This window comes from Micromys minutus (genome assembly GCF_963924665.1).
Source record: "Micromys minutus genome assembly, chromosome: 3".
Lineage (NCBI taxonomy): Eukaryota > Metazoa > Chordata > Mammalia > Rodentia > Muridae > Micromys > Micromys minutus.
This window is the reverse complement of record NC_137972.1, coordinates 67,421,460-67,448,358: the sequence shown is the minus strand read 5'-3', so window position 1 is coordinate 67,448,358 and position 26,899 is coordinate 67,421,460. Positions and strand designations below refer to the sequence as shown.

At 47.4% G+C, this 26,899-nt stretch overlaps 1 protein-coding gene across 2 annotated transcripts in view; it reads right to left on the bottom strand.

Annotated features, from left to right (window-relative positions):
- PCSK6 (proprotein convertase subtilisin/kexin type 6) overlaps positions 1-2,387 on the bottom strand; it is a gene marked incomplete at its 5' end in the record, with an annotated part of 176,723 nt that extends 174,336 nt beyond the window's left edge. For both annotated transcript variants that reach the window (XM_080914064.1, XM_080914065.1), the window contains one exon: positions 2,115-2,387. In XM_080914064.1, coding sequence (XP_080770190.1) covers positions 2,115-2,387 — 273 coding nt within the window. The remainder of the gene's footprint in view (positions 1-2,114) is intronic.
- Positions 2,388-26,899: the final 24,512 nt, after the last annotated feature.

Sequence of the window (26,899 nt, the reverse complement as noted above, 5' to 3'; positions counted from 1 at the left end):
AAAAAAAAACAAACCTAAAAACATCTACATCTTATTTATGAGTCACAGGTTTCCCTGCATGAAAATGGCACTGAGGTTTTTTAAGAGTTCCTATTGAGTAGGTAGAGGTTAGAAAGCTCCAGGCCTTTTCCACATTAGCCGAGCACTTCAAGGCCGGGAAAGAAAAGCTGGTTTGAGAATAACAAGTAAGTCTTTCCTTGGAGACAGCTCCTACCCCCAAACCAGTCATCTCTCAGCTCGAAAATGTCCCCGTCACATCTCTACCACAAGGCCTAACACGCTGAGTGGCAGGCTGTGTGGAGTCCAGCCGCACTGTTCAGAGACCTTCAGGGCCACCCAAGAACACCACAACTTGTCTTAAAAAACAAAAACAAAAACAAAAAACCCTTCTCACCCACAAGCAAAATCAGGAGCACAGACCTCAGGAGTTCAGTGAGATACAGTAGATTCAAAGGTTAGCACCTCCAGGAGGTGGGCAAGGTTATTCCTGGAGGCAAAACTGTCAAAGGGAGAGCTAACTAGGCTTCTCCACCTCTTGCACCGCAGAGCACAGAGTTCTTCACCTCCTCTCTCCTCACTTAATTACAGGGACCCAAATCCCAGGCCCTTTGTAATTTACCATCCAGTTAAGAATGACTTTTAGTTGAGACAAATTGCTGGGCCGCCTGGGAAGAGTGGCAGGAGCTGAGCGTCCTAAGCAAGCAGGAGAACTTTTTTTTCAACAAGGACAATCAACCCTGGAGCTTTGACAGCTACAGAGGGCGACAAGCCGGGGCCACCAAAAGGCAAAAGTCTTAGCTCTATGGATGCTTGAAGACACAAAAGCCAATTATTGTCTTTTGAATCAACTCTGACCTGAAGCTTCACAGAGCAGAACTTCCCCGTCCAGGAGGCCTTCTACCTCACATCAACTGCAGAAGAAAAGCCATTTTGATCATGACCAGACACACGTGGCTGGCTTCTGTCACAGATAATGATGACACTAAATCTAACATGAGTTATAAGGCTCTGCTCTCTGACTCCTCAGAAGTGTGTAGTTTGCTAGATCTGTTAAGGTGCTGAGCGCTCTCCTAGTGGGACTGCACATTTGAGTCTGCTGGGACCTCTCCACCGGCTGTAAACCGGAATCAACCTGCCAGATTGCCCCTCTGCAGGGCTGCAATAGGAAAAAGCACCCTGCGTTGGCAGTCCTTGGAAGCTGTGCGGACTTACTGCTCTATCTTAACTTCTCTTAGTATAAACGACAGCCAGTTATACCATGAGGGGTGAGAGAAAGGTATTTCATGACTAGCGCCTTGATTCCGAACACTACTGGGTCACCTAAACAACCTCAGGCAGTACAAAGTCCCTACCCCTAGGGATGAGCACGTCAAGAAGTGACATGCCCAAGGTCATGCAGCTAGTGGGCAGATAGCTGCCTTTCCAGCTGCGTCCAGAGCCCAAAGCAAAGCAATCAGTGTTTTTGCCTAGAGAGGTTTTAAGAGCAGTGTCCAGACTACAAGCAATTCTCAGCTTATGGGTCCTGCTTGCTCCCTGACCCAAACCTGACTTCTAGACACAGGCACCGGCGCGCCACGCAGAGGAAAAGCCAGTCCCTGAGTTGCCCGGGTCACACTCACGTCGCCCGACCAGCGCCTGACTGCCTTGGCGCGCGCACCGGAGCCCAGAGCTCCGGGCGACCCGTCGAGGGCAGAGTGGCCCGAGAGACGGAGGTAGAGCTCGGAGGCCACAGGGAACAGGGTGGACGCTGAGGATGGCGCGGGTGGGCAGATCTCAACGACCCCTTAGGCGCCCACTCGAGCGCGGCTAGGCAGGTGTAGGCGCCCGACCCGGGCTTCCGAGGCCACACTTCCGAGTGCGAAAGCTCGGCGACACCACCTGGGGACCCACGGCCTCGGGATCTTCCGCGTGACCATCCACGCAGGCCACCACGTCCTCCCCGCCGAGTGTCCCACGGCACTCCAGAGAGTCCCGCAGGGAGCCCCCGCCGTCCCCAGCGGTGCGGGCCACCTTCCCACGCGGTGTCGCTGGCCGCGGGCTTGGCAAGGCGCCCCCTCGCGCGTGGCCGCCGGCGGCCGGGAAAGTTTGGGGCGCGCGGGGCCGGCCGTACTCACCTGGCCCAAGTTGAGGTAGCCGTGCGCCGCAGCCACGCGGTCCGCCGCGCCGGGGCCGCCCAGCACTTGCACTGCCCAGTGGTTGGTGTAGACGGGGCGCGGCGGCGGCAGCGCGGAGCAGGCGGCGGGCAGCGCCAGCAGAAGCAGCCAGCGCCAGGGGCGCGGCGCGAGCGGCGGGAGCCCGTGCCGGCTGGCGGCCCCTGCGCCCCGCGCGACATCGGCGTCCCGGGGCGGCGGCCGGGGCCCGGGCGCTGGCGGCGCGCGCGGAGGCATGGCAGCGGCAGGCTCGCGCGGCGCCCGAGCGGCGAGTGCGCCGGGGGGCGGGGAGCCGCCTTTTAAAGCCGCTCCGCGCCCGGGAAGCGCCGCCGCCGCCGCCGCCGCGGGCGGGAGCCGGGGAGGAGGAGGCCGCCGCGGCGCGTTCCCGCCCGCGCGGCCCGGTGGCGCCCCTGGGCCCGTGCTCGTGCGGCAGTCTCCCGGCCAGCTGGCAGCCGGGGGCCGGCGCAGGGAAGGCTCGAGACTTCGGGGCTCTCGGGACAGCGCGCTGCCCGGAGTGGCAGCCTCGGCTCCGCGCGTTCTGCTAGAGGCCCGGAGAGCTCTGGGCATCCCACGTGAGTTCCCCATATCCCGGAGGAGTTGACTTAGAGCGGCACCCTTCTACTGGTTGCGCCCCTGGAGGCCGAACTCACCTGCTGGGGTCCCCAAGGCTAGACAGCCTTGCTCAACTTAGCTGTAGCAGTGAACGTGCAAATGTGCAGGATCTTCGGGGGTGGGGGGGAGGCGATGCCAGGAAAACACTGGGTTGTCCCAGGACCTGGCCTGACCTCAAGACCACATTGAATGGGCAAAGGGCATGTGGCAAACTTAGCTGGAGTCCATGAGAGTATTGGGGACACAGTGTCCATTCAGGGCTGATGCTTAGCTAGGAAGGCTGTGCAGGTGAAACCCTTAGCTGACCACTTACCATCTGTGTGATCTTGGGCACCTTTCTGTCCTTTCTGGATCTGTAAGTTGAAGATAACAATAGCATCTATTGAGGATGCCAGTTCTTGCAATCAGCTGACAGTAATGTTTGTTTTGATGAGCCCAGGCCTGCCACGTGCTTGGTATTCACTAGATTGTGCACGCTCTTAAAAGGACCCACTGAGCTAGGACCAGTCAGTGCGAATGTGAGTTGACTCATCCTCACCCTCCTTCCCAGAAGGGCCTGGAGAAACTGGGGACTCGTTCACACTGTGAAGAAGCAACGAGAGAGGTTGGGATAGTTACAAGCCTCAGAGGACCCATTAGTCCCAACTGGCCCCACACAGAAAGCAAACCTTCAGCCTGATTAATGCAGGAGGGGAACCGGGAAACAAAATACAGCAAAACAGGACAGAGAAGGCCTTGAGTCAGGAAGGAAGCCACTTTGTCAAAGCTCAGGTTCCAAGAGCATCTGGTTCCCAGACTGGGGCTGTATGGAATTCACTTGCCTTGAGACTATAGCCAGGCAACTCAGACAGATAGACAGGCCCTGGAATAAATGCTAGAGAGAGAGAAGGCAGGATCTACAGAGAGCTACCTGAAGTCCTTTCCAACATCTCTCTCAGAGTTTTGTATCCCACATGATCCATCCTTTCTACAAGCATGAGTCATCCTAATAAAGATGGAAGAAGGGGAGGAAGCTTGGTGGAGAGGGGGCCCAGCCAGAACAAGCCAAATTCATGCTAACAGGGCTCCTGCCACAAGCTGCCTTTTGGTACCTGAGGCCTTCCCTCCTCTTCCCCAGCTCTTGACTGCCCCTGTTGTTCCTGGCCAAGGGGAATCAGCTCTGTGGGCAATAACTCTAGATCCACCCTTTGTTGCAGAATATAAGGCCCTGGGACAAGGCCTGGGTGCTCTCTGGTTCCCTACCTGAGGGAAAGATCACACAAAGTGGCCACCCCAGAGAACACTGCATATGATGGACAAAGACAGGCAGAGGAGCCAATGGGCAGAGGATTCAGTCTGGGCTGTTCCTTTCCAGGGCAATCCACCTGAACAACCAACCAGAGTCCCCATTCTGGCCCTCGTGAACCAGCCTGTCTTTGACTGATCCCATATCCCCAAGCTGTGCTTCAAGAGCATGGCCTGCATGGAGACCCTGCACGATGCACATATTCTAGATGATGTGGAGCACCTCGTACCTCCCCAGAGGGTACCCCTGTGGCAGCAGATATCTTGACAGGCAGAGACGCAGGTTTTCTGTCACAATTTGGTAGATGCGGGATTCAGCCTACTGAGCTGGGAGGAGACTAAAATGCATCTGGGGTTTGTACTTGGAGGGGTTGGAATGTATTGTGTTAACAAGGCTGACCCACTGGGGCTAAACTCCCTGCTTGCGGTAGACGTACCTGGGCCACAGCATGGCTGTAGAAAGACCAGCTTGCCAAAATGAACATCCTAAATCAAATCACCGCCTGCAAGCTTCCAACTGATTTACGCAGTGACAGGATTAACTCAGTCACAGAAGTCCCAGCCCTTCTAGTTGAGATAGGATCTGTAATAAAACTTGCCTCGTCTTCCAGCAGGGAGGAGATTTCATTACTCACTCAGCCCCATTCTCCAGATGTCCAGATGGCCCTGAGGTGCACGCAGCTCCCAGGCTAGGAGTGATGGGGGTGGGGGGTGGGGGGGATGCTTCTTCCCTAGATTGAGGTTGGCCCGGCTGGGCAGGCACGGGACAGGGATGGAAAGGTAATTGGAGATGGCTGTGTCTCAGAAGTTAGAAACTATCATCCAAAGATGCTTTCCAAACAAGAAGAAAAAAGGAGCCACTAGGATGTGTTAATGGAGTTGTATTCTTTATGCCTATCTCTGGTCCCGGTACAGCAAGAGTAGGGCTGCCTAGCTGGGCCCAGCATGCCCCTGAGTCAAGGCTTTTCTTGTAGTTATACATGTGCTTGTCTCCTTTGGTCCTGGAAAGCAGGACACAGGCCTTTCCATTGTCACATCTTCTACTGTGGCAATAGTATATCGTTAACATTATGTACTCTGAGTATGTATTTCTTGAATGAATTCTTTTGCTTCTGTAAAAGAAATTATAAAAACTTGAACTCCGTGGTGATTTGTTTATCATATATATTAAATTATGTTACACACGCATGTGAGTTTGTACCACACAGCCTCATGGGGGACTCAGAATTACCTCCATTTAAGTGATAGAGACTTGACTGCAGAATCATACCTTTGCAAGGATGCTAGGTTCTATGGGGCAGAGGATGCTAGGTTCTACAGGACGGAAGGATGCTAGGTTCTATGGGACAGAGGATGCTAGGTTCTACAGGACGGAAGGATGCTAGGTTCTATGGGACAGAGGATGCTAGGTTCTACAGGACGGAAGGATGCTAGGTTCTATGGGGCAGAGGATGCTAGGTTCTATGGGACAGAGGATGCTAGGTTCCATGAGACAGAGGATGCTAGGTTCTATGGGAGAGAAGATGCTAGGTTCTACAGGACGGAAGGATGCTAGGTTCTATGGGGCAGAGAATGCTAGGTTCTATGGGACAGAGGATGCTAGGTTCTATGGGACAGAGGATGCTAGGTTGGTTCTATGGGACAGAGGATGCTAGGTTCTATGGGGCAGATGATGCTAGGTTCTACAGAACAGAAAGATGGCTCTGTGTGGCGCAGGCAGAGCCATCAGGACTGGACAAGAGCCCTCAGTCCACAGGTGACAGCACTCACTTGTGTGTGATCTCAGACAAGTTGCTTCAGGTTCCTATGCTAAATGTCAGTGACACTGTTGTCCCTGGGGAGGGCACTGTGAGGGTGACAGGAGCTGGTTGGTGTGAAACCCTCTGTGGAGCACCTGGCACCCAGTGAGTGCTTTATACTGCACTGATGACTGTGTTCTCCTGGGTACCAGACACTCCACAGTGGGGCACAGCAGTTGGCATTGCTGTGTTTCCCTGTGTGAGGCTCAGGGCAAGGAAGTGAACCATCTGAACCAAAGCCCGGTTTGCATTATCTTCACGTGGAACCAGGAAAGCAGCTCTTAGTTGAGGCTCTGCTTGTCACCATTAGTTGGTACTAAAACTGAGTTTCTCCAGAGAGGGTTTGTATTGACCTGGGGTCACTAGCTCCTGAGGACCCATGAGGGCCTGCTTTGCAGTGTGATCTCAGACTGAAAATCAGCGTAGGGTTAACTCAGCACACTTCTCCCTATATTTCTATCAGAACCAATGCAGAGGATTCTGCGTTTCTTATTATCCCTCTGTGTAGTTGTTTCCCCTCCATTTTCTTCCATACCAACAATGTAGCTTTTGCATTGTTTTCTGTAGTATTTCACCTGGGACATTTTTTTTTAAGATTTATTTCATGTATGTGAGTACACAGTCGCTGTTCAGACACACCAGAAGAGGACATCGGATCCCATTACAGATGGTTGTGAGCCACCATGTGGTTGCTGAGAACTGAACTCAGGATCTCTGGAAGAGCAGTCAGTGCTCTTAACCACTGAGCCATCTCTTCAACCCCACCTGGGACATTTTTTAAAGAACATTTTATTTAAATTATGTTATATATGCACGTGGGCATGTGCACCCACTCTTGTGGGTGTCTGTGGAGGTCAGAAATGGGCCATGGATTCCTTGCAGCTGGAGTTTCAGGTGGTTGTGAGCTTTCTAACATGAGTGCTGGGAATCAAACTCCTATGTTTTACAAGAGCAGGAAGCTCTCTGACCGTTGAGCTACCTTACTAGCTCCTGAAATTTTACGACACCTCACAGCCAGGGAGATGGTTTAATCGATGACGTGCTTGCTCTGAAAGTATGAAGACCTGAGTTTGGACCCTTGGCAGCACTCACCTGTTATTGCAGCAGTGGGGGTGGCCACCAGGGGGGAATCCTGTGGTTCTTGCTGTCTGGTCAGTCTACCTGAATTGGTGAGCTCCTAGTTCAGTAGACACCCTGTCTCAAAGCATCAGCTGGGTAAAAAAACAGTGTCAACTCTGGCCTGTCCACATGTGTGTCCATAGGTGCATGAACACTTGCACACACACACACACACACACACAACAACAACAACAACAACAACAATACATTAAGTCATACTGTGTCTTCTGATGAAGAACATGTAAGATTGAGGATGCTTTTGGTGTTAGTGCCTTTAAGACACAGCTCAGTAGAGAGACCTATTGGACAGCTGCAAATGTACTTCCCTTTCCCTTCTCCCTGTGGCTCCTGTCGACATCCACGGAGCTTTGATCTCTCTTCTTGCTTGTTTTGTTTTCCATCAAAATTGATTGTGATTATTCTGCAAAGTGAAGGCACTCTTTGAACCGGTTTTAATTGCCAAATACTGCCTATTATGCCTCTATTAGGAGATCAACAGGTTGTTTCAGGCTGCTCTGTGTGCCAAGGTGAGCTAGACGTCCACAGTGCAGCACTGACGCACTGACGTGATTTCAGGAAGGGACTTGAGACGTGGAAATGCATCTCTGCTCCACATGCCTCTAAAAACCTTTGCCTAGGCCCAAGGCCCAGCGTTTGGCCGATCCACATTCACTTCTCTCCCTGTTTGTATTTCTTCTCTCTCCCCTTTATTCCCTGGGAATCCTACCCACATTCTACCTTGCTGGATAGGGTTAAAGTTTTTTCCCTCACAGTTCCACCTCCACTGCCTGGCCCTCTAGGCTGTTTCCCTCATCCATAGGTGTCTCTTGGTTGATTCTCTCTTTGTATCTGCACCCTAGCTTTAAGGATAAGCTTCTTAAAAACAGTCTTCCCTGCATACACGGTTACCCTGGACCCCACAGCTAGTATCCTGGCTCTTCTTTCATAATCTCACATAGAATCTGAGTGTCAAAAACAAAACAAATTCCCAAAGTCTATGAAGCCCTTCCTGAGAGGCTCTACAATGTGTTCCATTTTTTGCCTGGAAGGAGTTCCTAGCTGTGACAGAATGTTACAATGTTGATATTCCCATATCTGTAGCAATCAGAATGCCTTTGGTTACAAAACTCTTTTTTAAAAGATTTATTTACTATGTATAAGCACACTGTAGCTATCTTTGAATATACCAGAAGAGGGTATCAAATCTCATTACAGATGAGGTGTGAGCCACCATGTGGTTTCTGGGATTTGAACTCAGGACCTCTGGAAGAACAGTCAGTGCTCTTAACCACTGAGTCATGTCTCCAGCCTGGTTACAAAACCCTTGAATGACCAAGGGAAGAAGGCATCTCACTCTTTCACCAACAGGCAACTCCGAGCCTCTGTGATACAGAGGCCAACAACTACTTCTCTAAACTTAGCCTGGCTTCGTCCTTTGGTACCTAAATGACTGCCACAGACTGGCTTATCCTTTCCTCTCACAGCCTCCGAGGGAAGAAGGCAGGCATGGCTTCCTGCCTCTTGAAGCCTTCTCATCTCCCTGTGGAACTGACTGCCCAGTCCATTTCCCCTTGGGTGCCACTGGGCAGACCTGGGTCTGGAACACTCCTCCTGCGGCCTGGCTTCCTAGTTGCTGTGACTGATTGATCGTTTTGGGTTTTCTCTTGGAGGGGCATTCTTCACCCTGCAGCATGTCACTGCTCTAGACTGAGCAAAAGAGAATTTAAGTCAGCAAGAGGTAATGGCCGCCTGAAGGTAGCTAGGGACCGAGCCTTCTTCCAAATACCCTCTGTGTTTCTGTTGTGTTTCTTCCTTCTAGATCCTGCTCAGCCAACAGCAGGCTCCAACAAATGTTTATTGAAAGGAAGAGAGGGAAAGGGGCCTGTAGAAAGAGAACAAGAAGGGAGGGGGAGGATAAAAAGAACCAGGCTTGAGTGTTATTAAAATGAAGCACTGGCTAAAACAGCACCACAGACCCAGAGTCAGCAGCTTTGACCTCTACCCCAAGCCCACCTCAGCAAAATGAGGATCTAGTTGTATTTACACAAGTCCAGCTCTGGGATGTACCCCTGTCACTCTGCTGAGAAGTCCTTGATTCCAGGGTGGGCTCCCAGTTGTTGCCTGTGTATCTTCCCGGTAAATGGAACTCCAGAATTCACTCTCCCTTTCAAGGCAGGACAAACTGAGCCAGACAGAAGACTGGGTGGGAGTTGTGAATCTGCAGTCATGAGAAGAACTTAGTTCTGTCTACGAAGACCAGTACTGAAGCTTAGCGTATAGTAGCTGTCAGAGGGGTGCTGGGTGCACACTTGTAAGAATGCAATAGCAGTCAGGTTTTCATGGGGTTCTTTCAGACTTGCTCTTACAGCAAGCTGGTCCTGTGAAACACCATAGCTTCTCTCTTCCCCCAGGGACATCACAAGTCAGGGATCTTGTTTGTCTCCTGTTCTGCCCTTCCTCAAAACTGCCCTGATCCCCAGATCAGGTGCAGGCTGAACTTACTTTCCTGTTCCTTCCCTTCAGCAGAGGGGCCTTCACCCTACAAAGGATGCCTCCCCTCCCTGCCCTGCAGCCCCTCAGCATCCACTGTCTTCTGCTGTTGCTTCCAGGCTTCTGGAAATGGAAGCATCCATTGGCTCTCCACTTGCCTGCAATCCCGAGACAGCCTCGCATCCATCCAGGAGCTGTATCAGTACTGCCCAAGGCAAGGGGGGAGGCACCAAAACCACCCTGACTGGTCTCGCCTGCCATTCATCCTTACACACCCACAGTAACACCCAGATCTGGCTCTCCTGCTGCTGATTCAGTTCCTCCAGTACCACACCTCCACTCCCAACGGAACACCCTACTTCCATCTTCTCAGAAGACAATCCCCTGCCTCAGGCTCTGGCTTCCTAACATCGTTGCAGATCCTTGCTACCCTCTTCCCCCACTCTGGATTCCAATCTCATTCCTGTCATGGAAGTACCTTCATTATTGTCAAAACTTTTGCTAGATCATCTGATGCACGATGTCTGTTGAAAACATCTCTTTGCAGCTACCTCCTTTTCTCTCTCTTCTCTTTATAAATGACCCCAAAGACAGCAACTTGCTCATGGGTCAGTATCTCCCCTGCTCTGTCTGAAACCTGCTTGTATCAAGCCCTACCCTCAGATCCAAGCTGTCAACACACATCACCAGCAGCCTCTGTGGTAGTAAATCCAGTGTGTGTGTGTGTGTGTGTGTGTGTGTGTGTGTGTGTGTAAAGGTCAAAGGACAAATAAATAGAGTTTATTTTTTCATTCATTCTTTCTTCTCCTTTTACTATGTGGTTTCTGAGAATTGAACTCAGGTCATCAGACTTGGCCCCATCCCTCATCTTTGAAGCCTGGTCCTCATAGGACTTTCTGGTATCCTCATAGGCCCAGGAACACCCCACTGACACTCCTCCTACATTAGAACTCCAAGGCCAGATCCTCACTGGCATAGGCTGGCCCCAAGCCCTGGTTCTGGGTCTTCTTTCTGTATCATCAACCCTCTGGAGATCTTTCTGTTGTCTTTAGATATCCATTTTATGCAAGTGACCCCAGGTGACAGATACTTCCTCCATTTGGATGCTGGAAGCTTGTCAGGAAATGTCCCCCTCAACACTCCACTCCAGCTTGGGTGTGGCTGACTGGGTCTCCCAGAGATTCTAGTATTGAAATTTAATCCTCTCCAGGAGGCATCAGGAGGGTGGAAGTTCCTGGTGCTCAGAGGAGGAGCCTCTGGGAACTGAGGAGGATTAGATAAGGTCATCAGGGTGGAGACCTTGATTGAATCCGGTGGCTTTGTTATATGAAGGGAAAAAAAATGGAAAAGGCATGGACCCATACATATACCTTCTCTCCTTATATGATACCTTGCACCACTTTGGGACTTTTTCAGATGCACCTGGAGAACCATAAGCCAAAGCAAACCTCTTTGCTTCATAAGGCATTCCAGACTCAGGTAGTTCATTACAGTAAAGCATCATATACACCTCTGCTCCAGTTATAGCAAAAGCCAGCTCTGTCCTTCTGTTCAGACCTAAGACTGGGATTAACTTTCACCTTTCTTCCCCTTTCTCCCAAGTCTACAATGTCAGTAAGCCTGCTTGTTTTCTCATTGAATAACCTCCCAGGATCTGACTGTTTTGCACCACACTATCCTTTTTTGGTCAAGTCACCTCCCAGTGGTCTCCTAAATGACTCCCCCTATTTTACCTTCTTCAATATGGAGAACCATGTGTAACAGAACTCACCCATAGCTTTCAGTCTTATAGAGAGAGAAATCTAGTCCCCTAAGGGTCCATATGCCTTCCCCCTCTCAGTTCAGAGTGGAGCCTGTTTGTTGACAGAGAGCATTGAACTGGCTGAGTCAAGGTTCTCAAAGGTAATCACTTTTAAGCTGAGCTTGAAGAAACAAACAGTAACTATGCACATAAATGATCTACCAGTCAGGTCTCAGCAAAGAAACAAAAATCACATTAAGACTCTTGTGAGGCATAGACTTGGGTAATAGAGGAACAATCGAGGGGCAGCAGTCTCTCCAGCCCCTGGCAGTGGCCGGGGGATCACTCCAAAGTGGACTGGCATGTGCAAAGGCCCTGGGGTAGAGGAAGCTTAGTGTGCTAGCAGCTAGAGGAGAGGGAGAGAGGGGGCAGGAATACTGATCATTCAAGAAGGATCGTGAGAGAGGAAATAAAGACGGGTCAGGTGGAGACGACCTCATCAGCTTTGGGAAAAACTTGGACTTGATCAGGAGTAGAACAGAAAGCCAAAAAGGATAGTGGTGCCCTCTATCCCAGGACCCAGGGTAGTTTCTGCTAGGCTGCTCTTTCCTTATCAATCTGCCTTGTCCCACCCAACTCCTCTCCATACAGACTCAGCTAGCTCCACAGCTTTCAAACATCTCACTGTCGAGGGTAAAACTGAAGCCTCCTGCCTACTAGAGAAGGGTTTGACCATTGGCCAGCAGATACACCAAGTATGTTTGCTTTACATTTCTTTGAACAGGAAGTCTACTTCAACCACTGCCCATCAGTGCCCATACCCAGCCATTCCCTGGAGTCTTGGTTCTCACGGGCTCCATCTGGACTTCCTGGCCAGCAGGGCAGAGCCCAGACTCAAGTATTTTAGCACCATCTTTCTTGGTGTTCCTGCGCCATCACACAGGACCCAGGGCTGTTCCAAAGGGACTAGCCAACCAGGCCTAGATAGCCTGGCATTCGTCCCATACCACATCCCTTTCTCTGTGTCTCTCCATACACTGTGGGATCTCTCTGACTCATGGGGGTCCCAGCGGCTGCTCCCCATCTAAAGGTCCTCTCTGCCCCATCTTCTCACCGGCAAACTGCAGACATAGCAATCTGAATCCATCCCTGCTCAATAAGGCAAATCCTCTGAACTAGTATTTTCTGACACAGTGGCCCCAATTAGAGCCACCAGGCAAGTGGGTCAAGGTGGAGCACCTGGCAGTGGGAACACCCCACAGCAGGAGCACCATAGGCAGAGGTCCTGGGGTATCTGGAAGCTGGGTATGGTGAAATCTAGAAGTGTAGCAGAAGGTCAGAAGCACTGAGAGCGAAGGGCAGGTAGTGTGGGTGTGGGAAGAGTCCAACAACCTTTCACAAGATCTGTTAGTGCTCTGGGTAGTCCATATACTGTGACCGACTATCTTTAGTCCTAAATGCATTTCCTTCTATGTCTTCTTTTCATCAGGGTTTGGAAAAGAAGTCTTCCAGTTCAAAGAAATCAAGAGCAAGCGTGTTTGGAGAATCTGCTGGCCAATAGTTGAGCTCTTCTCCAGCAGGCAGGAGGGTTGAGATTTTTCCTCATTGGTGATAAAACGAACTAAGTGAGAGAAGGCTAGAGATAGCTCAGTGGTTAAGAGCACCCACCACTCTTGCTGAAGACCCGAGTTTGGTTCCTGAAACCCTCTTCTGAACTTTCATTCCTCTCCCTCCCTCCTTCCTTCCCTCCCTCCTTTCTCTCATCCTCTCTCCCTCCCTCTCTCTCCCTCCCTCTCTCTCCCTCCCTCTCTCTCCCTTCCTCTCTCCCTTCCTCCCTCTCTCTCTTCCCCCCTCTCTTTCCCCCCTCACACACATACACACACACACACACACACACACACACACACACACACACACACACGCATGCATGCACACAGGCACACACTTTGAAAACAGAACTTTTTAAAAGGAAGGAAAGACATGTGGAAGGAAGGATGGACAGTGTATGGACCTGCCTTGTTTGTAGGAACCAAGGAGACAGCAGCATCCTCTAGCAACACAGAAAGTCTTCACCGAGTTGTGCCTTGATTTGTCCTCAGGCCTCTGGGCCCTGGGGTAGCAGAGGTTATAGAAGCTGGAAGGGGTGTGACGACATGCTCTAGGCCACATAGATAAGGGCTTATTGTGTAGGGATATCTATTTCCCAGAAAGAAGAAATAGAGGAAGGTACACACAGGAGTTTAGCTCTCCGTATCATCACCCTCAGGGTGCGTCTTGACTGTGACTGGATCCAGCGACCACTTGCAGGCTGTGACCTTGAACACAATCCCTACCTCCTGGTGGAGAGTAAGGCGATCTTGAAGGGCCCAGAGGTAGCATGTACCCTGTAGACTGAGCTCCTTAGAAGTGTGTTATTGGTTTGACAAGGGCTGTGGGACGACAGAGGCTGGAGTCACATGACTGGTGTGATGTGTGAGCAGTAGGGATGGAGAGGGGGACCTAGTGCTGAGGTAGCTCTGCTGGGTTTCTCTGAGGCTTCCCTAGACCCTACAGGCTTCTTAACACCGCACTTAGTCTTTACAATGGATTCACTGCTTCCAAACCCCCCAGAGGCCTTTATATGCTCTTCCTATTTATAGTCTGGCTCCCCAACTCCCCACCAAGCTCACTAGCAGTCCGGAGGTCGGGACACCAGCAAGCACCTCGCCTGATCCTTCAGCAGGGACCCCTAGATGTCCTCAACTCTTTGCAGTTCCTGCTACAGAGAGCTTCAGGGTTGCCTGCCACAGTGCCTGCTTCCTACCTAAGAGGGTCCCCTGCACCACTGCAGCTTCCTGTCATTGTGCAAGGCCACCTTCCAAAGGTTGAGAAGGTGGCAACCCAAACATTTTTACGAGCCCAGGCATGGAGCAGTTCTTTCTTCTCCCATTCAAGAAAGTCAGTCTTCCTTCGAGAACAAGCCACACTCATCAGCATGCTTCCTCGGAGTGCAGCCGGCCACAGGTGGTCAGTATCACCAAGAAGCAAAGCCGATTTGGTTCTCAATGGAAGGGAAAATTAGAACTGTCAAACTTGGGCTGGAGAGATGGCTCAGTGGATAAGAGCACCGACTGCTCTTCCAGAGGTCCTGAGTTCAAGTCCCAGCAACCACATGGTGACTCACAACCATCTGCAATGAGATCTGATGACCTCTTGTGGTGTGTCTGAAGACAGCTACAGTGTACTTATATATAATAAATAAATCTTTAAAAAGTCTAACTCCCAGCCCAGCTCCCTGAGGACTGGCTGAAACACCACGATAGGTGTAAGACCACACGACAGGTGTAATGGTTTTTAAGTAGGACAGGGTTGCCCAGTTACAAAATGAGACTCAAAGTCAAAATGTGATGATGGTAGAAGTGCTCCCTGCTCCTCCACCTCATCACTGTGTGATGTTGGAAGAGTTGGTTAATGTCTTTGGGCCTCAGTTCTCCCACCTGAGCATAAAATGCAAGTAATATTTGTGTCCACTTCTAGTGAATTAGTATGCAGCATTCTTGTCTTGTGCCTGGCTCTTGATACCAGTGTTATAGGAGACCTTATCAAAAGGGCAGACACTTGGCAGTACCCCAGTTGCCATCAGTAATGTAGATGTTTGTTAGGGTGAAGTTGGGCTGTTCAGCCTCACCAGAGTTTTGCACCTCTCCCGTAAGAGACTCACAGCCTACCTTTCCTTTCCACTTGGTATCCCATAGCATCCAGAGGCAAGTCTGGTGGAAGGTGTGCCGCCTTACTTGTGAACTCACTTTACTCATCTGTTCATTGGGTGGACAATGTTGAGCACAGAAGAAAGACCTTACCTCTGCTGGTTTGAATGAGAATGGCCCCAGTGGGTTGATCTGTTTGATGCTTATTCTTCAGTTGATGGAATTGTTTAGGATGGATCGGGGTGTGGCCCTGTGGGAGGAGGTGTGTCACTGAGGTTAGGCTTTGAGATTTCAGAAGCCGAAACCATTCTCAGTGAGCTCTGTCTCTGTCTCTGTCTCTGTCTCTCTCTCTGTCTGTCTCTGTCTCTGTCTCTCTCTCTCTCTCTCTCTCTCTCTCTCTCTCTCTCTCTCTCTCTCTCTTTCAGCTCCAGGCCTGCCTGTCTGCTGCCTTGCTTCCCACCATGATGTCATGGATTCAAACTAACCCTCTGCAACTCCAAGTCCCAATGAACTCTTCCTTCTCCAAGTTGTCTCTTCCCAGTAATAGAGAAGTAACTAAGATATTGTGTAAGAGCACCACTTCCCTTAGCTGGTTAAGGGGATTGCTAAGTTTCTGTGCTGAGGGACTGGTGAAGAGGCCATGAAGTTTCATGTAAGAGGGTGAGTGCCCCAGACTCAGAGGTCCTGTCTCAAACAGCCAGAGTAATGCTTAGATGAAGACTCAAGCTTTGCTCAAGGGGAGGCAGATCTCTCCAGCCAACTGTCAGTGTATAGCACCTAGAACAATGTCTCACCCCCAGAAAGCTCACTGGGACTCTGGAGGCTGCTCTATCTACAGCTCCCTGGAGGACACCAAGGGGGGAGATCCGGTTCCTCCAGCTGAGCCAAAGGAAGCTGGGAATGGCTGGAGGTGGTTGCAGATCTTTGATGCTACATACCCAACCCCCACCCTGAGGGTGCTCTAGAGCGAGAGTCCTTGGGTGTGGCTACACAGTCCTCTGGATTGGGAGTTCGGGATACACCAAAGACTGCAGCATGCTGCTCCCCCTCCTGTGTCCCCCCCACCCCCACCCCCGTGCTCTCTAGATTCTCTTTCTATCCCTTTCATGCCTCTCTGCTGAGCAAGTCACTCTATCAGGACTCCAGAGGGTCCCCGGGACACGTTTAAAAGTCAAGTCTACTTCTAACAGTGACATTTGGGAGTAGAATGACACCTTTAAAACAATCTTTCCAGGGCAGCTTTTGGACACCCAGGAGCCCTGCCATCAGCCATGAATATTCGCTTAAAAAATAAAAATTATAGTGCACTTAAAAAGGAACATGTTTTGTCAGCACCCTGTGATAGGACAATTTATTACTGCCTATAAAAAGAAGGCCCTAGCGATGCACTCGAAGCCAGCCCCACTGGCTGTGAATCACTAGGCATTCTCTCTCTGGTAGGAATAAATCCTGTTGTCACTCAGTGTGACAGGTGGCACACATCCAGGAGTGGGCACAGCTTGAACAGTGCGTCCATTGCCCGGGAGCCAGTCAGTCTTGCCGCCTGGAGAGGCTCAGATTCACGCTGTCACAGACCTCTCGGATCACCTCTCAGGACAGGTCCCCTTTCTGATAGAAGAGAGGAGCATGGGTTGGTGGACCTCCAGCAGGTTGAAAGGCAGGGTTCAGCAGGAAAGAGAGGGCTCAAGATAAAAGCTCTTACTGAGAGAAGCACCTCACACTTCCCCGAGTGTTTTCTCTTCACCAGATAAGGGACACCTGAGCCTGGGACTGTGGGGGAGGGGGTGGCGCTGATTTGTAGAAACACTCCCATTGGCATGTTCTACTCTGGAGGAGATGCGTTTCCCCTGCTGAGGAGTCTTGGATGCTGACGGTTTCCCAGCTGGGGATGCTGTCCTGCCACCTCTCCCATGCCTTAGGTCACCCACAGTTCCCAAACACAGGAAAACACAAGGGCATATCCCCTGCCCACCTCTCTGGCCGAGGTGAGATTACCTAGTCTCTTCCATCCAGGCGACCATCTACTGTTGAGTCTCAAACCCTGAGGTGCCTGTTTAACGTGAAAGTAGACCAGGTTCCCTCAGCATCCCTCAGTCCTGTTATAGGGAATGGCTGGCAGATCCCATTCCTTACCTCCCACCCCCCCCCCCCCCCCCAGCTCTCCAGCCCACGGACTGGGCCACCGGTTCCCTAGAAGCTCATTCTCTATAATCCAGCCATTTTGGTCACCTGCCTCTTTTTGCATCTTTGCCCTCTTGTCTGCTGTACCTCGGTCCTCCGTCTCTCTTTCTTCCCCCTCCCTCTCCACACACAGTCCAATTCAGTCTGGTCAGGTCCAATCTGGACTCTCCCAGATGCCTCTGATGCTCTCCCTTTTATCTACAATAAACTTTCTCCTCCAGCTCTTCAGGGACCAGTCACGGTCTTTCTTTTCCTTTTATTTCTTTTTTTTTTTTCATTTGCTAGCCAAGCTAGTCCAGCTTGTTTGGTTCCCTCTGAAAAGGGCTTCCTTTGGAGCTTCCTATCTAAAGCTGTTACCAAGCACACACACACACACACACACACACACACATGCACATATGCATACACATGCACACTCACACACTCACACATACACATACACATACACACATACACTCACTCTCACACTCACTCTCACACACACTCACACACACTCTCAAACACACACATACTCATACACATTCACACATACACTCTCACACACATACTCCCCCACACACATACATTCACACACACACTCACACATACACATACACACATACACACACATACACTCACACACACACACTCACACATATACACTCTCACATATACACACACATACACAAATTCACACACACACTCTCACACAGACTCACACTCACACACATACACACTCTCTCTCTCACACACACAGGAATAAACAGCATGGTTAATCACCCACAGCAAATACAATGTGATGCATCCATTGTACTTTGTCTATCCCTGTGGGAATGCCAAATGGATACTGGATATGCAATAAAATCTGAATTTCAGATAACCGTGAAAACCACTGTGTGTGAGCGTGTACCTGTTTTAGTTACTGTTCTGCTGCTGTGAAGAGACACCATTATACCTCCTATTAAAAAATATATTTAACTGGGGACTTTATAGTTCCAGAGGCTTAGTCCGTGATCATCATGGCAGGAAGCAGACAGGTGGGGCTGGAGCATTCTGATCCACAGCAGCAGGCAGAGACAGACAGACAGACAGAGACTGGCAGCTTTGAGTGAAACCTCAAAGTGTATTTCCATCAACCCACTTCCTCTAACAAGGCCACACTTCCTAATCTTTGAATCCTTCTCAAACAGTTCCACTCTCTAGATGGTAAGTATTCAAATATATGAGCCAGCACGAGCTATTTTCATTCAAACCACTGAATTCTATTCCTTGGCCCTCATAGTCTTGTATGAATATCATACATGAACTATACATTCAGTTCAACTTTCAAAATTCCTACAGTTTTTCAAAGTCTCAACACTGTTTCAAAGTCCAAAGTCTCTTCTGAGACTCGAGGCTCTCTTAACTGTAACCACTTGTAAAATCAAAATTAAAAACCCATAACATACTTCCAACATATTCCAACACAGAATATAAATTACCATTCCAAAAGGGAGCATGGTGAGGAAATACTGGACCGAAGCAAGGCCGAAGGTCAGCGGGGCAAACTCAAAATTCTGCATCTCCATGTCTAATGTCAAAGAGTTAGTTCTGCAGATCCCCAACTCCTTCCAGCTTCCTTGACTGCCTCATACTTCTGTCTGGTGACCTGCTTTCACACGTGTTGGCAGAACTCCCTGGTAGGTATCTGGCGTCTCCAACATCATGGGGTCACAAACACAATCCCGGTGTTACCTTCACAGCTTCACTCAGAGGCCTCTGCAGGGGCACTGCACTGCCCAGCCTCAGCGGCTTTCCCTAACTGTGGAAGAGGATCCCACAACCCTGCTCTCAGATCCTTGAATCTAAAGCCAGAGCCAAAAGCTAGCTGCCAAGTTCTGCCTACTTGGACTGAAACTTGGCCTCTCCAAGACTTACGTGTGCATAACTTCCAGTTGTGAATGGTTTCTAGCTCAGAGAAATCCCTCCAGTTTATTCCGTTCACAGGCTGCAGGATTATCTGGGTGCTGTCTTGCCTTGGGGGTACCACTCCTTTCACTCCCCTTCAAATCAGTACCTTCTTTAAACTTTTTGTCTTCTCAAGCACAGGACTTGGCTCCAGCTCCATGTTTCCTGATTCCCCCCACCCCTACAGTTAGAGAAAAATTTGCTAATTAAGGTCAAAGTCTACCTTTGTCAGATAGCCTTCTGGAACTTGGCACTATATGGAGGACTTCCTTTTCTTTTACCTTGTCTGGGGTGTTCAAAAAGCCTCACATCTGGACCTGCAACATGTCATATAGTCTTAGGTTACAGGTTTGACTTCCTTTCTATTGGCTTCCATTTATCTAGCACTTGATATTCCTGACATGCTTCTCCATGCTAATGAGGCATTTCAGTACCCAGTGACCTTTGCCATCTAGATGTTTCTATCCCCTGACCCTCAAAACAGTATAAGCCTTGAATTACCACCAAGTAAGTTGATCTGCCTCCTGGCAGCTGGCCAGTGTGTCTTCTTCACCGTACATACACTCAAGACTTCTGCACCCCCGACTGTCCTCTCTGCTCCCTTTGCCAATGTGAACTGATATTGTTATATGATCCACCAGGGCAGAGAGAACCATAACACTGTACACGTTGCATTTTTCCCTTCCCCACTTGATCCTTCTCGTTATATATCTGCATAAAGAGTGATCACTAATGAAGGTGTCACATGGTCAACACTAGATTGTCTCAAAATCCTTTGCCAACCTGCCAGTAACAGAAGCCCAAAAAAATCTTCAATTCAGGCTCAAGCTAATTTCTATGACAAAGGCCGAAAATAAGCAGCCACATTCTTTGCCAAAATATTGCAAGAATGGTCTCTAGGCTTGCTGGAAAAATTCTCTCTCTCTCAGCCGGTCATGGTGATACATGCCTCAATCCCTAGTACTCAGGAGGCAGAGGCAGAAGGATTTCTATGAGTTCAAGGCCATCCTGATCTACATAGGGAGTTCAAGCACAGTCAAGGGCTCTGTAGAGAGAGCCTGTCTCAGAAACAAAAATCATTAAAAACTTATTTCTTCTCTTGAGCTTGGCCCCCATAATCACCATCACCCTCAGCATGACTGTCATGCTCTTACTAGGAAGGTCTATGAAACCCCACTTAAAGCATTCAACAGCTTTTCTAGTCCAAAGTCGTCCATTTTCCTCTACAAGCAGCACGGTCAGGCCTCTCACATCAATACCCCGGTCCCCCCACATCAACTTCTGTCTTAGTTACTGTCTTATTGCTATGAAGAGACACCATGGATGAGACAACTCAGAAAAGAAAGCATTTAAGTGGGGGCTTGCTTACAGTTTTTAGAGGGTTAGTCCATGATCATCATGACAAAGACACGCCTCCTAATCCTTCTAACATGCTTCCATGCCCTGGTGACTACAAAATCAAATGATGGACCTATGAGGTCCATTTTCCTTCAAACTACCATAGTACCTCACAAGATGTTTGGAATATGTTAGCACTAATAAAATTATATGGACTTCTTTTTAACTTCAACTTCAAACCTACCTGGGTAAGTTCTTTGGTTCTTTTACTTACTTTTTTGTTTTGAGACAGATTCTTGCATGTAGCTTAAGTTTGAATTTCCTTTCTTCCTGCTGTATCCCCTGCTCAGGTGGATGGATACAAACATGAGTGAGTCGGCACTTCCACCTCATTCTGAGTTTGTATTTACTAAACTGGTGATACCTGAGGATGGTGTCAAACGCTCAAGTTGAAATATTAAAAAATAAATAAATAAACGACAAGCTCACATTTAAAACTAGTACTCGGGATGTAGAAGCAGACAGATCTCTGTGAGTTCAAGGCCAGAGCTACTTCCTGGACAGCCAGGGCTATGCAGAGAAACCCTGTCTTCTTTCTTTCTTTCTTTCTTTCTTTCTTTCTTTCTTTCTTTCTTTCTTTCTTTCTTTCTTTCCTTCCTTCCTTCCTTCCTTCCTTCCTTCCTTCCTTCCTTCCTTCCTTCCTTCTTTCTTTCTTTCTTTCTTTCTTTCTTTCTTTCTTTCTTTCTTTCTTTCTTTCTTTCTAGTACAGAATAGAATTTATCCAGGGCATGGGGAGGGAAGTTAAGAGGGTAGTAGAGGCAGAGAGAGAGAGAAAAGTAGAGAAGTAGAGGCCGGCCATGAGCACATGGTGGGGGGGAGATGGGCAAGGGGGAAAGAGCAAGAGGCCAAGAGAGCAAGAGAAAGAGAGAGCAAGAAACCCTGTCTTAAGAAACCAAACCAACCAAACAAACAAACAGGTAATGAATAAACAACAAGCTGACATTTTGGCTAAAACTACAAAAGCCCCAGGGCTGCAGAGATGGGTCATCAGTTAAGAGTACTGATCTTTTATCAGGCCATGGTTCTCTTCCCAGCATCTACCGCCAGCAGCTCACACACCTGTAACTTCAGTCCCAGGAAATCAAGTGCCCTCTTCTGGCTTCTGACAGTGCTGCACACATATGGTGCACATAAATTCACACAGGTACAAACACTAAAATACAAATAATAATAATAATAATAATAATAATAATAATAATAATAATAATAATAAAAGCCCAATAAATCATCTTTTATGAATGCAACAGTATGGAACATTTTCTGTTGGGAATGGAAGCAAGTCAGATTATTATAAGTGTCTTGCGGAACACAAATGTCACCCATTAGGAATCCAGACATATCAAAACAAAGTAAGACTGAGTAACAACAGAGAGAGAAGAGCCCTTAAGACTAAATGAGTTATCTGCAAGAATCCTTATTCTTGGGATGGGTGGTGGCTCAGAAACCTGGCACATTAGGGACGTTCTGTCAGCTGGCATTTAGGAGGTTGAACCTCTTTGACTGCCCATCTCCCTAATCCTGGACTCATTGAACTCTGACAGGGAAGAGGGGGAGAGACAAGCTGGCCCATTTCCCTGGACTGGAGAAAGCCCAGTTAACTTCCCAGCACCCACTGTCCACCTTCAGGATGGACAGTTATCCAAGATGGCGTCAACCCTTCCCAACTATCCTCATTTTTGTCAGTGTCATCATTTTCTTTAATACCTTTGTTTTCTTCTTTGACTTTTCAAACCAGTCTTATCTTCATTTTATTGCTACCCATCCCCCAACCCCTTCTGATGATAAGGAAGACAGCTGTCTCCTGTAGAGAGACCACATGATCTCAGTGTGGACCAGTGTGGATTGGATGCCCATTCTGTCTCCAGCTCTTCCCTAGGAGACTAGGTTCTGGTGAACTTCCAGCTTAAGAGCTTAATCATATATGAACACAATAGCTCTTTGTTGGTTTCTAGTGTCCACAGCAATATACACTTAGTATCTGAGAAAAGAAATATGATCTACATGTATATGTTGCATATAAACTCACACAGGCACACACACATTACATAAAAATAAATCTGTTTTTGTTAAGAAATTTTTTTTATACTCACCCTTTTCTGGGTCCTCTGAATCACATGTTTCAAAAACAACTTAGTGATTTTAGTGAAAACCTCAGACAAGTTCATTTTCCCCATAACCCTCTATACGTATGAACCATATCCATTGGAAGTTTACCCTGTATTTGGGTGTGGTAATACTGAGGAAGATGCTGCTCCCAGCTGTGTCAGAGAACCATCCTGGGTTCCAGGACAAATGGATTTCAAGTGTCAAAGGTTTTAATGCACTGAAACTGCTGTACAGAATCAATGTGTTTTAATACTGAATTTTCAGAACTTGCAATTCTAAATTTTGTTTTATTAATTTGAAGTGTTTCAAATGTTTGTTAGAATATATGACATAGAAAAGAACATATGAAAAGTGAAACCACACAGCCTGCCCCCCTCTCCACCTTTATTCCCAGAAACCACCACCATTAACCAGTTCTGTATTTGGTTTCTCTGGGATATGCCATCTTAATTCTGTCTTTGTTTACATATTTTGTTGGGGATGAGTTCTGTAGAATTCCTGACATGAAATACAGGTATTAGCTGACTTACACTGCACCTTCTCCAAAAATCTTTATGATTTAATTATTGTTAGATTTTTTTAAAGCTGGCTACCTTTTAATTCCATTTTATGCCTAAATACCAATTCTTGTTCTATTATTTTGGCTAATGTATCGATTTCTCTCAGGTATTTCTAACATCATCATCAGAGTTGACAATCCTGTATGCTTTTTTTGTAAACACAAGTGTCCTTGTGTTTCTAAAACCCTGAAAAATAAATAAACTGTGATCATCATTATAACTTTGTAGACATTATTTCTTAAAATTCAGTCATGGAGGCTGGTGGGATAGCTCAGTCAGCACAGTTCCTATTTCAATCCTAAGCACCTAACTTGGATCCTGAGCCTAGGAAAAAAATGATGTGGAGACAGAAAGATACTCAGATCTTGCTGGCCAGCCAAATACTTATAACTGGTAAGCCCTAGGTCCCAGTAAGAGACCCTGCCCCCCAATTAATGTGGATGTCTTTTGAGGAACAATACCAAAGGTTGACCTCTGGCCTCCAAATGCACATACTCAACATACAGGAACACACACACACACACACACACACACACACACACACACACAGATCACTATCTGAAAACTTCTTTTTTCTTTTTCTGTATATCCATTGTCACTAACTGTAAGCAACATGGTGGGCTATTCATTGAATTCATGACACATTTCTGCCTAGTTTTTATTTAAATAGAGACCCTAGTCTCTTATATATTTTTGTGTTTTTCTTAAATATTCTAATTGCCTCACTTGTTTCTTGCCAGTGAAGCAACATTTGCTGGCTCTCCCTAATTGTTAGGGTCCTCATAATTCTCAGACCTCTTAAAAATCCTGCTTCTTGAAGTTTTATACTCAGTAGAAAGGGGGTTCTTTTAAGTCAAAAAATTATTCTGTTCACAACTTTAAGAAGCCTCTGAGTTCAGGATTTGGGGATTTCAATGATGTTTCCAGAACTTTCTTTTTGACTAATGTGATATCTGAAGCCAGTGTTATTTTTGTTCCTTTGAGGCTTTTTCTTTCATTTCTGGAAGCTGTTAAGAATTTCTCTTTGTGTCTGATGTGCTAAAAGATCTTGAATCTGTATCAGAGCATGACTCTCTCACTTTCTACCTCCTGCAAATCGAAGGGTCTTTTAATTAAGGGAACTAAGAACTAAGTTCCCCAGGTTTGCTTGCTTAAATTCAGGGAATTAAATTTCTCCTCCCCGGCCATTACTCTTACTGTATTTTTTTTTTTTTTTTTTTTTTTTTTTGGAAGCAAAGTTGAAGTTTATTAAGAAGCAATTTTAATACTAAAATAATAAACTTGAAGTCTAGACTTTAAAGGGTAGAGGGGGCAGGGGCTTTAGGAAAACAGCGTACACCTAAGACATGTGTCTTAGGGCTTTATTGCTGTGAAGAGACACCATGACCACAGTGACTCTAAGAAAGGAAAGCATGTAGTTGGGGCTGGGTTACAGTTTCAGACTTTAGTTTGTTAGAGTCAAGGTGAGAATCATGGTGGTGCGCAGGCAGACATGGTGCTGGAGAAGGAGCTGTGAGTTCTAAGTCATGATCCACAGGCAGCAGGAAGTGAATGCCATAATGGACTTGACCTGAGCATCTGAGACCTCAAAGCTCACCCCCTAGAGATGTGCTTCCTCCAACAAAGCCACGCCCACTCCAACAGGACCACACCTCCTAATAGTGCCCCTCCCTATGAGTCTATTTTCTTTCAAACCACCACAGCATGGATGAGGGCTTCTTGAGAGACTGGGACACATAAAAGTGTCTTCAGAACAGCCAAGCATGATTTGGGTGGTTTTTAAAGTTACATGGTTCAAAGGGCTTTAAGGAATTTCCCCCTTCTTAGTAAAAGCTAGGGTGTTTCCTGAGGTGTATAAAATAAACCCTGGCCACAAGTTTATTTATCTTCATTATTTTTATGGTTTGAGAGAGTTAAAATATATGCTTTGACTGTAACAGCATTTATGATCTCATTTGTGAGTTGGTGGGTAGAGAGGAGCTGGGAGGAAGTTTGATTAGAATATATTGTATGAATTTCTTTTCAATAAAAAAAATCTAGGCTTACAGCTGAAAAAGAGCAATGTTAAACTCAAAGATCATATGCTGTTCGGCCACAAGCATGGCTCACTTCTCTTCTAAGCCTCTTCTCTGAAACAGCTCCATAAAAATGAATAGTTTCTACACCGGCAAACTTCATGGCCTATTTGGTTAGTTGTGCTGAAATTCTTGATTCTCAGCTGACAAAAGACTTCAAGGGTAGGAGCTCCTTTCCTTTCCTACATCTCCTTAACTTTCTGTCTTTGTTTCCTGCCTCAGCTTCCCCTCAGAGACTTTGATCCTCTAGTCTTAAGAGTGATGATGGCCAAAGATCTATTTTCTGAGGCATCTTTGCTGATGAACAAGGATGAAGACCCTGCCTATCCAGGTACTAATGGGCTTGGCTTATCTGATCAAAGAAATCAGAAGGTCCTAATATGAAGATCATAGGATCATCATTTGATAGGGATTGGGAACACTCATATAAACATATATGACATCAAACCATATAAACAGTAAACAGACTGATATGCCCAATCCCAACATTAGCACCAAAACCAGCAGCCATTTTCTAATGGAGTGCCTGGTAACCTTTTTGCTGCCACGTCACTAACCTTTAGACAGAATCTGACAAACATTTAGTTCAGATATGTAGACTTTAGGGGATAAGGATTCAACACCCCCAACTGTCAGGTACATTTATCAGCATTTACTTAAAAAAACAAAACAAAACAAAACAAAACTCATAGCTGTGATGGGGCTGGAGAAATGGCTCAACAGTAAACAGCACTGACTGATCTTTTCTTTAAGAACCTCGTTTCCCCTCCTAAACAATGGTCCCTTTCTGGTTTCCTGGTTCTACTTGAGAATGGGAACATTCTCCCCCCCCCCCCAAGTCTGGATTACCTCATTCAGCACAATGTTTTCTAGCTCTATCCATTTACCTTCAAGTTTCATTTTTCTTTAAAAGCAAATAAATTTCCACTATATACAAGTATCATCACATTGTTATTATCTATTAATCAATTAACAGAAACCTAGGCTGTTTCATGCCCTAGTTATTGTGAATAGAACAGTTATGAACATGGATGAGTATGTGTCTCTGTAGTAGGAAGGAATCCTCTGGGTATGTGTTCAGGGATGCTATAGTTGAGCCATCTATCAGATCTATTAGTTGTATGAAAAACTGACACTGATTTCCATGGTGACTGCACCAATTTTCACTCCTACCAACAGTGCATAAGGTTTCTCTCTACCCCACATCCTTGCCAACACTTGTTGTTTTTAATATTTTTAAATATTTTATATAATATGTGTGTGTGTGTGTGTGTGTGTTCTGCCTGAATACATGTATGTGTATCATATGCATGTCTGTTGCTAGTGGAGGTCAGAAGAGGTGTGAGATCCCCTAGGACTGGAGTTATGGAAGGTCAAAAGTCACCACATAAGTACTGGGAATGGAAATGGGTCTTGACTCTCTACCTCATCATTTATAAATCTTCACTTTAGTCATTCTGACTAGAGAAAGTAAGAAAGATAACATCTCATGATACTCTTAAGTTTCTATTCAGCTCCACAGTCCACTTTTTACTTGGGTTTTTTGATTTCTTGGTGTCTAACTATTTCCCCTTGTGCATGCTAAATACTAACCCTACTTAGATATATAGCTGCCAAAGATACTTTTCTTGTTCTGTAGGTTGCCCCTTTAGTCAATCAAGAATCCCCTTTGCGGTACAGAAGTCTTCCCATTTTCTTGCTGTCCTGCTCACTGTTGAATGTTGATCTTGTTTCCGGGGCAACCATGGTCTCATTCAGAAGCTCCCAGCCAG